At 42.8% G+C, this 11,911-nt stretch overlaps 1 protein-coding gene across 1 annotated transcript in view; it reads right to left on the reverse strand.

The window, feature by feature from the left end:
• Positions 1-6,468: 6,468 nt before the first annotated feature.
• LDAH (lipid droplet associated hydrolase) overlaps positions 6,469-11,911 on the reverse strand; it is a 184,967-nt gene continuing 179,524 nt past the window's right edge. Inside the window, exon 7 of the mRNA XM_018568175.1 lies at positions 6,469-6,674. Within this exon, the coding sequence (XP_018423677.1) occupies positions 6,492-6,674 (183 nt within the window). The 3' untranslated portion in view covers positions 6,469-6,491. The remainder of the gene's footprint in view (positions 6,675-11,911) is intronic.

Genomic DNA, 11,911 nt, shown 5'->3' on the forward strand with positions numbered 1-11,911 from the left:
GGCTCAGCGCTCGACTGAGCCGCTCGGCCGTGATCGGGAGCTGTACGGGCTATTGTGAATAGCTGTACAGCACCCCCTCGGTTCTCCTGAACCGAAGGGGTCCTGGTGCCGAAGCTAGCCGAAGGATCGGCCGAAGCTACGGCCAGATCCTTCGGCAGCTTTGTGAATAGACCCCTCAGTGTTCACATACATGAAATGAGTGTCACCCCTTCCAGCTTCTGATTGGCTGCTGGTGGTGAGACAATAAAGTGGACCTGTATTGCATTTTAAATGTTTGGAAGTGAAAGTAATGCTTATAGGAGCTGTAAAGTCCCAGCATATCCGCTCCTGCAATAACATCAGCATTGTAAAAAGAATACATAGTAGAGATGTTTCTGAGAATACAATCAAAGCTTACATGAAAAAATCCCTTTTATGTAGTGAGCACTGCCTTCCATCTGCCCAGCACTTCCATCAACTTCCTGGATTCCCAGTGTGCTTTGCGTCTCTTTCCCTGCTACTTGATGTGATGCAATCTCCATTTCTCAAGACTACATCGCCCATCATGCATTGCTTCCAGCAAGCAATGATGATGTTACATTGTTCAGATGTTGCCACAAGGTGCCTATTAACCTTATTAGCCATAAAAGCCTCTTCTCTTTGCCTATCGTATTTAGTTTCACTCTGTTACGGGGACTCAACTGCTGTCTCCATGTCCAATGAAAGTACCCCTGCTGGCCCCACCAGTGCGATGGTATTTGACAAGGCTTGGCCAGGAAGTCATGGAAAGTTAGGCCCTTGCAAGAGAGTGAAACTTAATCAGAGAGGGGCACAGAAGAGGATTTTCTGGTTAATAAAATGAATTCCTGGTTCTTGCAATGTCTGTTGTTAGGCGGGACATTTTTTTTTTTTTTTAAGGTTTAAAATGTAATACAGGTTCACTTTCATCTATTGTTATTACTCATTGACCTAGCTATTTTGCTTCTTTGTGGTTACCAAGTATTTAAGAAGTATGAAAGGAAAATTATGTAAAACAAAATAACAAAGACAAAAAGATGAATCCACAAAAAAGGTTAAACAAATAAAAGTTAGAACAATGATGAATTAAAAAAATAAAAAAAAATTGCTGGAAAATGGATTTTAAAAAAATGGATAAAGGATAAAAAAATTAATCTCAAAACAACTGGAATTTAGTTCCTTTTATTAAACAGAACCAGTCACTGCAGGAATTATGTATGGATCTAAAATTTTTGTGTTTGTAGCCTTACTGATGAAAGATTTATATTAGCCGGCCCTATTTAGTTTAATAATTCTGCTTGCATGGTTCTCAAATTTCAAGCCCACCTTTTGGTTCAGTTATATCTGCAATAGAGCTCCCCGCCATCCCTTGGCGTACCCCGCCTCCTTTAAATAATAAAAAAATATGTATAAATAGGTTTTATCAGCTTCTTCTGGCTGGTCATGTGACAAGCTAGATCCTCTTCCCCTTCTGCAGCAGTCGGTAGTCCTTCATGCTGGAGAGAACAGCACAAACAAAGTGATGTAAGCACCGTTCTTTGCATTTTTCCCCTGTGAGCCCAGGCTAGTGCGATGATGCACCCCCAAGGGGGCGTGTCCCTGACAGCCTGGGCTCACAAGAAGTGGGCTGAAGAGCTTGGCCATCATTCCACCCAGAAGAGGACCTGCACTGTACCTCGGGGAGGAGTTGCTACAGGGGTAGGGAGGATGTGTGTATAGTAGCAAGAGCTACTTTTTTGTTTTTATAAATGCTGGGCAGTATCATTTTGAGACTTTATTTAAAGTGACACTAAACTCAGGAGATAAATCTTAAAAATACATTCAAGTCCCTTAACTATTAATAAAAATGTATCTTATTTGCGCATCACTCAGCTGTAGATCCTCAAATCATCTCTGAATTGGTGCTGACAGTGTCCTTCCTTCTGGAGGGGGGCTACATTTGTTCCCCATGGTCCCTGTGTGTGCTGTAAAGTAGTCACCGCTCCAAGCTCACTCCTGTGATAGACTACAATCTCAGCACAAATTAGTAAACTAAACGTGAGATTGTATTCCATCACGGGAGTGAGCTTGGAGCGGTGACTACTTTACAACACACACAGGGACCATGGGGAACAAATGTAGCCCCCCTCCAGAAGGAAGGACAGTGTCAGCACCAATTCAGAGATGATTTGAGGATCTACAGCCGAGTGATACACAAATAAGATAAATTTTTGATAAAATTAAAGTGGTATTAAAGTCTTTTTTTTTTACATATATCTACTGCTAGCAAGCAGAAGATATACACAAAAACATTTAAAAAACGAAAAAACGTGCCGAATAGGTAAAAACTTACCTGTGTCTGCGCCCCTCTCTCCCAGCTGTAGAATCCAGATTCCTGAACGGTCGTGCAATAGGAAGTGTGTGCGGGTGCATGCACAGTCGATATCACCGGAGGGGAGAGAAGGAGAGACACAGTGTAGGTGAATGCATGCAGCTGAGAGCATGCACGCAAGACAGATTCTGTGGGACACAAAAGACACAGGAGTCTGTGCTGGATCAGAGAGCGGCACTAGCGCTGGAGAGACTTTTAGAAACCAGTGAAGGGAAGAAGATTTTTGGAATAAGAGGCATCTCATAAGGTACGTACTTAAAGCAGCATTGGGGGGGAGGGGGAGGTGGATTAGCCTTTAATGTCACTTTAACATACTTGAATGCATTTTCCAGGTTTAACTCCTGCGTTTAGTGTCACTTTAAAGCTGGACTTTAGCTTTCAGGAAAGTCACCTAAAACAGTTGCCTAACAAAGAAGCAACTTTAGGTTATCTTTCAAACTAAAAAAAGACTTGTACCCAATGGCAGCACAAAGTGCCAATTGCAGACCAATTGTGTTTTCAAAGCGGTTTTTTTAACATGTGTGATGATGGCCCTGGTTGGGAAGTAAATTCCCAGGCGGTGATTTCAGCAAATAATGTGGAATTGTTCAAGAAACTTTTGGACGATTTCTTAAGGGACCGTAATATACAGGGGTGCGGGTACTCCTAGAATGAGATCCTAATAGGTTGGACTTGATGGACTAATGTCTTTATTCAACCTCAAATACTATGTAACTATGTAAGTATAAGGTTGTTCCGTGTTTCTGCTCTCAAATGCCACACATCGTAGTTATTTTTGATATGCTGCAACACTTCCTCTTCCATCTCTACTGTGCCATCCAATAGCATTCTCATGGTGGTACAAGATGGCTTTTAGGAATTCCAGGGGTGGAAAAGATGCCCAACAACTGTCCATATTTTCCACCAGTAAAGACAACCCCAAGGGGGCAAATGTAAATATATCATAAAGAACCCTCAAAGTATAATGATTTTGCACTAAATATTCAATTTCTTACATAAACCCAACCATGACTGGTTCTGTGTACCTGTAGTGATGTAGACAAACATGCTGTATAGGAGGCAGGAAGGGAAGGTAAGCACTGCCCTTACTTCATCATTGTTAAAGTATAATTAAACCTTTTTTTTTTGCCTATATCTACTGCTAGCAAGGTTATTACTTACCTGTGCCTCTGCCGCTCGCTCCCGTCCGAAGATCTGAAGATTCTCGAGGGGTCGTGAAGGATCATGTGGTGGGTGCATGCGCAGTAGAGATCTTCGGCCGGGAGAAGAAGAGAGACACAGGGTAAGTCAATGCATGCAGCCCGGCAGCGTGTACAGACTCCATGGGACAGGAAGAGACAGGAGTCTACGTTGGATCAGAGACCGGCACCAGTGCTGGAGGGACTCATGAAAACTACTGGAAAGAAGATGATCGGATCAAGAGGCATCATTTAAGGCCTTGGTTCTCAACTGGTTGGTCGTGACCCAAAAGTGGGTCGCGACCCCATGTTCAGTGGGTCGCCATGTGCCTTCCACGTTTCTAGGTGAGAGACTCCTCAGCCTTCCCCTAGCACAGCACTGTCAGTTTTCACGCCCAACAGCCATTCAAAATATGCTGCCCGGCCGTGCATGTCAGCTTGAGGTGGGGTGGTATGGGCTGGAAGTATGGCCAAAAGGGAGCTTCGTCCATATGTGCATTGCTTACAGCTCCCACGTGTGCCCTGTAGAGGTGCCTGGTCTGGATTGACGGTCCATTCTGGTTCCCGGCACCTCTACAGGGCACGCAAGGGAGCTGTACAAACAACGCACATATGGATGGAGCTCCGTCACAGCACAGCAGCCCACACTGGTCCCCAGGCTGAGGATCCACTGGGTGGATCTTAAAAAAAAAGAAAAAAATAAATATATTTTTTTGGAGTGTGTATGTGTGCGTGAGAATGTCTGTGAGTGTGTGAGATTATGTATGTGGTTGTACGTGACTATGTATTTTTGAGGATCCATTTACACAAGTACAATGCAATAATCATACAGTCCCATGCGATTATTGCACTGCACCACGCAATTGCACCTACTGCACGTTCTGGTGTGGAAGGTGTTTTGCTTTGCCATTAACTTCAATGACACCCCCCAAATGCATCTCTTGCCTACAGTCCGATAGCCGGTACTGCAATGCCATGCATTCCATTGCAGTGCAGCTTGGGTTGCGACTAAATGACCAAGGACAAATGTGGGTCCTGAGGTTACACAGGTTGAGAACCACTGATTTAAGGTGAGTCCTTAAAGCAACATGGGGGACATGTGACTTTAAAGGCTTGTCTCCTGTAACTAAGCCCCACCTCCTGTACCACCAAGGTCCTCCTACCTTGTATATTGCAGCTATAAACACGTCAGATACAAGAAGATTAGTAATTTTTGTGTCGCTTGCACTTACTTTATTGAAGTAATTTGACTAAAGTGGAACTAAACCTGAAATGAGCTTGATATTGGATTTGTTTTGTCCAGTGTGTGAGAATCTATAGAGCGCTTCAGCAGCTGATTTGGCTCTATGCATTCTCACATACTGGAAAATTGAATCCTATTCAAGAATTCACAGTCCTGATTCATGTTCTTCCTAAGTAAGCCTTGATAAAGTGGGTAACTGTTTGAGCCCCCAATACACATTGGCTATTTTTATACTGTCCCCTCAACTCTACATCGAATGAAGATTAATTAATGACCAATAGGTTGGACTTGATGGACTAATGTCTTTATTCAACCTCAAATACTATGTAACTATGTAACTATGTAAGATGTATCTGGACTATAAATCAAAGTGTGGAACTTCAATTCATAATCCTGCAATTTGACACCACAAACCATGGATACTGGAGATCCACTGGAATGTAGAAGTTCCCTGTCAGATACCCCATACTGACTCTTTCACATCCTAACTGGCCAGCTACACCAAAAAGATAAACCTTGCATGTCCATCGCTTTTATTCCACTTCTTTCCAGTATCAACATCTGTAGGATGCAAGTGTCGGGATGAATGAACTTCCATGAGCATGCACTGGAGTTACTACATGCCAGCCCAGCCAATCAAGGTGGCTGAAGACTCCTGATCCCAGAAGAAGACAGAGATGAATTGGAAACACCAACGACCAGGGGACTGGAAGGTGGAGTGGAATGGAGTGTGGTCCGCAAAGTATGGCTGGTTTTCCCATAACCATGGGCCATCAATTGTCCTGTCACCTGTGCCACAACTTTTGAATACCTCAATGGGTGAAAGCACCCTTGTGTCATGGGAGAAAGGTAAAGCTGGAAGATAGTTTACCTTCATGTGAGCACTAATTATTGTACCAGTTCCAGTACCCAAGGTAAAGCCTTTCATGCAATCCCACAATGTTGTGCCATTTATTTGGAAAGTAATCGCAGTGGGTCACCAGCACACACAAAATACAGTTTCAATATACAGTATGTTTATTGAAGTATGTCATCAGAGGCTAATGATTCTGGACCTCACAGGGACCCTTCATCAGAGCGACATAGTGACGTCACTATGTGTATGTGCTAGTGACCCGCTGCGATTACTTTTTGCACGGCAACAATCTGCACGGCGACCATCTGTGCGATCACCATAAGCACCACTAATATTGTGACTTTGGAAGATCGTAAGGAGTGCAGGTGGCTCTTGGAAACATTTATTTGGAAAGAACATCTATTTATTCTTTTGTGGCATGGCAATTATTTGTAAACATGTAACGGTTCTAGTAAAACCCGACTGGACAATCCGTCCGTGTGGGCTGGGAAGGTGAAGAGGGATGCATGGCATCTTTATGGGTTCTGCTCTGATAGCTAGGGCTGGTGGACCTGGTGACTGATCTGAGCTTTTTGAGGGAGTGCTGTACATCACACACTTAGGCCTAGTCTGGGTGAAGTTCCCAGTCATGACACATGAGGGAGGTGGCCTTCCGCTGACAGAGGTTCAAACCCTTCCCTGCTTCCCAAAAAAATAAAAAGTTTTAGCTGCAGTTGGGCTTTAAACATTACTCTTCTAAGACACACATCACTTCTTTTATCACTAAATCCAAGAAGAGTGTCTACCTTCCCTTCTCCTTCCCAGCACTCTATCACTGCAGCACAGGTGTTCTTTAATAACGTGTACCTATAATAACTTTCCTAACATGCCTATGATAATGGAGGCCACGTCTTTGCTAGAGTCCAGAACAAAGGCATGTCTGATTCCTCGATTGCATAGCCAGATATTGCCATCAGAAAAGTCCTTCTTCAGGTCTTTATAATACTGGACCGGACACCAGTGGTCAGAGGCCCCGTAGTAGAATATCAGCTGGGGAAAGAGGAGAAAAAAAAATATTTTTAGAATTTCAAGCACAATACAACATTATGTATGTATTAGTTATGCATAATACTTTTGCTTTGGTTAAAATAAAAACAAATGGCAGGTCTGGAGCATTTAAAAGGAAACATGGCTGCCAAAGGCCTGGAGGCAGAGCCTGGAATATTTTATGAATGTTCACACATACGTTCTGATTACAAGAGGATAATAGACCACATAGCTGATTTGGAAAATTCTCCAATTCAGCTCACTTTCCAGTTCAGCGATGTTGTCCTACATCGTTCCCTTCTCCTGCCTTCTCCAAACTCTTCACCCTTTTGTGACTTACTCTGTTAGTTTACTAAAGCATTGTATATCATAAATAACTGACATTTTGTAAAATACTTGTGAACATTTTCTTCTCAGTGCTGTTGATCTCCGGTGTTACTTCTGGACTACATGCACTCCAATGATGGCTATATGTTGAAACAAACGCTTGTAGTCTCCATCGGAAGCCCATGTGGCAGCGATACAGTGTTCTCACCCCATAACGGGAAGTGCCTGAATATAACTTAGGATGATAAGGGACTAAAGCAACCAAAAAGCCCTCCAGCCAAACCAGTGGGTAGCATTTTGCTGATGGGGCGTAAAGCAATAATTAGAATGGCTCTGCCCATTGTCCTGTATTGAGAAATTGTCATCCTATTTTTGGGACATGTGATGGAATGTGACATGTGAACACCTGTTATAGTAAGGCTTTACTATGCTATGCACTGATTCAGCTGGGGGGCTTTTTGATACCTTTTGTCTCTTCGCACCCTAACCCGTAGGTTATACTGTCTTGTTGGATCCCAAGCCCTACTCCATAGTAGCCATGGTTTTAATACACTGCACTGATAGTGACCAAAAAGCCTGAAACGCTGTATGCAGTTTAAAATAATTGGCTTTATAATATTAGACTATATTTGCACCAAAGAACAGCGGTTCTGGATGTGCATCTAAATAATGGGGCTTAAAGGAATGATTTGCATTGCTCTGTCTACTGTCCTGAAATGAGGAAGATATGTGATGGAACGAGATATGTGAATACCTTTTGTTTTCAGAAGGCTTTAATGTGCTACACACTGATTCGGTTGGAGGACTCTGGGATTCGGTTGGAGACGTGGGGACCAGTCTAACAGGCAGTAACAAAGAATCACCAGCACACTAATGAGTAGTGTGTGAACACTCCCTTCTTCTTTATTCACGCATCATGTCACATCTCCAAGTGCGATGTTTCGGGGCCACGCAAGGTCCCCTTCATCAGGCTTAACAAGATGTTAAGCCTGATGAAGGGGACCCTGCGTGGCCCTAAAACGTTGCGCTTGGGGATGTGACATGATGCGTAAATAAAGAAGAAGAAGGAGTGTTCACACACTACTCATTGGTGTGCTGGTGATTCTTTGTTACTGTTCAACATATGCGGAAACATTCGCGGTCACTACAGCACCCACCTTTCCAATAGGAGGATCCGGTAAGGTGTGCGGCAGTAACCTTATGGACATTTGCAGTCTAACAGGCAGACAGGGCCAAAGATTGGGTGAGTATTTCTTTTTTATTATCAACCCTAGAGAAAAATTATCAGGTAACCTTTGCAGTGCAGGGGTAGCCCCGCTGTAAGGGTTAGTTTTCTACAACCTGGAGTTCTTCTTTAAAACCAATGCCCCTTCCACTGCTATAAGATACGCACACACAAACAAGGACAGTGTTATAGAGGAGCCAGTTAACCTATTAGCAGGTCTGAATTGTGGGAGATAAAAAAAATTTGAGAAACCGAACCCCGGACCCCACTGCTGTGAGGAAAGAGTGCTACCCTTCAAGTTCACAACACTGACCACATTATAAACTGTGATTTCAGTATAGGGAATGCTTTGTTGTCTCCCGTTTCTTAGTTTTGGGATCTGTTTACAGCTTCAGCCTGGGCACTTCCATCTTTGACACTTCCAGAATTTGAAATCTCTTTAGTTTATGGCTGCAAAGTACTGAATTTAGAGTGCTACATCCCTGTTTATATGCCAAACAAGTAAATCCACACATAAAAGCTCCACTTACTCATATTTATCAAATGAGTAATTACTGGCAACGCACCTCCCAAAATTTATAGACCACTGTGTGCTTATGCGTGGCTTGTACGGACATTTAAATCAAAAGCACATCAAAAGAATAATTAAGCAGAATTACTAAGCAGATGGTATTCTTAGAAACATCAATACATAAATTTTAGTATGATTTGGTATCTGGAGCATTTAAAAGGAAACATGGCTGCCAAAGGCCTGGAGGCAGAGCCTGGAATATTTTATGAATGTTCACACATACGTTCTGATTACAAGAGGATATCAGTAATCAGCAAGCGGAAGCACATGACCTAAATTCGGCAATGTTATCATCTCTATCATCTCTACAGCTCACATATATTTTTATATTTTACTTATAATATACCTCAATGTCCTAGAACACTAACAGGGTTATTCACAAAAGGGTGAAGTGTCTGGAGAAGGCAGGAGGAGTGAACAATCTAGGACCACATAGCTGATTTGGAAAATTCTCCAATTCAGCTCACTTTCCAGTTCAGCGATGTTGTCCTACATCGTTCCCTTCTCCTGCCTTCTCCAAACTCTTCACCCTTTTGTGACTTACTCTGTTAGTTTACTAAAGCATTGTATATCATAAATAACTGACATTTTGTAAAATACTTGTGAACATTTTCTTCTCAGTGCTGTTGATCTCCGGTGTTACTTCTGGACTACATGCACTCCAATGATGGCTATATGTTGAAACAAACGCTTGTAGTCTCCATCGGAAGCCCATGTGGCAGCGATACAGTGTTCTCACCCCATAACGGGAAGTGCCTGAATATAACTTAGGATGATAAGGGACTAAAGCAACCAAAAAGCCCTCCAGCCAAACCAGTGGGTAGCATTTTGCTGATGGGGCGTAAAGCAATAATTAGAATGGCTCTGCCCATTGTCCTGTATTGAGAAATTGTCATCCTATTTTTGGGACATGTGATGGAATGTGACATGTGAACACCTGTTATAGTAAGGCTTTACTATGCTATGCACTGATTCAGCTGGGGGGCTTTTTGATACCTTTTGTCTCTTCGCACCCTAACCCGTAGGTTATACTGTCTTGTTGGATCCCAAGCCCTACTCCATAGTAGCCATGGTTTTAATACACTGCACTGATAGTGACCAAAAAGCCTGAAACGCTGTATGCAGTTTAAAATAATTGGCTTTATAATATTAGACTATATTTGCACCAAAGAACAGCGGTTCTGGATGTGCATCTAAATAATGGGGCTTAAAGGAATGATTTGCATTGCTCTGTCTACTGTCCTGAAATGAGGAAGATATGTGATGGAACGAGATATGTGAATACCTTTTGTTTTCAGAAGGCTTTAATGTGCTACACACTGATTCGGTTGGAGGACTCTGGGATTCGGTTGGAGACGTGGGGACCAGTCTAACAGGCAGTAACAAAGAATCACCAGCACACTAATGAGTAGTGTGTGAACACTCCCTTCTTCTTTATTCACGCATCATGTCACATCTCCAAGTGCGATGTTTCGGGGCCACGCAAGGTCCCCTTCATCAGGCTTAACAAGATGTTAAGCCTGATGAAGGGGACCCTGCGTGGCCCTAAAACGTTGCGCTTGGGGATGTGACATGATGCGTAAATAAAGAAGAAGAAGGAGTGTTCACACACTACTCATTGGTGTGCTGGTGATTCTTTGTTACTGTTCAACATATGCGGAAACATTCGCGGTCACTACAGCACCCACCTTTCCAATAGGAGGATCCGGTAAGGTGTGCGGCAGTAACCTTATGGACATTTGCAGTCTAACAGGCAGACAGGGCCAAAGATTGGGTGAGTATTTCTTTTTTATTATCAACCCTAGAGAAAAATTATCAGGTAACCTTTGCAGTGCAGGGGTAGCCCCGCTGTAAGGGTTAGTTTTCTACAACCTGGAGTTCTTCTTTAAAACCAATGCCCCTTCCACTGCTATAAGATACGCACACACAAACAAGGACAGTGTTATAGAGGAGCCAGTTAACCTATTAGCAGGTCTGAATTGTGGGAGATAAAAAAAATTTGAGAAACCGAACCCCGGACCCCACTGCTGTGAGGAAAGAGTGCTACCCTTCAAGTTCACAACACTGACCACATTATAAACTGTGATTTCAGTATAGGGAATGCTTTGTTGTCTCCCGTTTCTTAGTTTTGGGATCTGTTTACAGCTTCAGCCTGGGCACTTCCATCTTTGACACTTCCAGAATTTGAAATCTCTTTAGTTTATGGCTGCAAAGTACTGAATTTAGAGTGCTACATCCCTGTTTATATGCCAAACAAGTAAATCCACACATAAAAGCTCCACTTACTCATATTTATCAAATGAGTAATTACTGGCAACGCACCTCCCAAAATTTATAGACCACTGTGTGCTTATGCGTGGCTTGTACGGACATTTAAATCAAAAGCACATCAAAAGAATAATTAAGCAGAATTACTAAGCAGATGGTATTCTTAGAAACATCAATACATAAATTTTAGTATGATTTGGTTAAGTTTTTCTTTCCACTCTCTGGAGGACACAAATGGGATGTTATGATGGTACTCTTTTTTTTTGTTTTTTTACTTGCATAGTCATGTATTATGATTTTCACATAAAATGCTCAAACAATGAAGATGCTGCATAATATGAATGAAAGTAAGATTATTAGAAAAGGGCAACACTCCCCAAAACTAATATTTAACTCACCTTCGCTATGGAGTTTGGGGGCAGCTGGAGTGACACAAACCCACACTCAGTTAAGGTGGCCATACACTTTACAACCATCGCAAGACCTTAGTCTTGCGATGGTTGTAAAGTAATTAAAAAAAGTACTATCTGCCCATCTTGGACAAACAGATCGTACTTGCGATCATCGGAAGCCCGCCCCACTGATTGGCCCATTCGACATTTGTCTCCCGAGCATGCCACAAACCAGCCGAAAATCGCAAGATTTTCGGCTGGTTTTGGAACATGCTCCTTAGACAAAAGACGTGCGACCGTACAGTAGAAACGGTTGCACGCCTGCCATACACTTTGCGAGGTTTGGTCCAATCCTAGACAGGGAGGAGGACTGGTTCAAAAGAGGTGTGAAAGAGGCCATTTATGTAAAAATGGAGATGCCATGCTTGAATAGAGGTGTGGGGGGGGGGGGGGCGCG

This window comes from Nanorana parkeri, unplaced genomic scaffold (genome assembly GCF_000935625.1).
Source record: "Nanorana parkeri isolate BGI_ZX_2015 unplaced genomic scaffold, ASM93562v1 scaffold1149, whole genome shotgun sequence".
Classification (NCBI taxonomy): Eukaryota; Metazoa; Chordata; class Amphibia; order Anura; family Dicroglossidae; genus Nanorana; species Nanorana parkeri.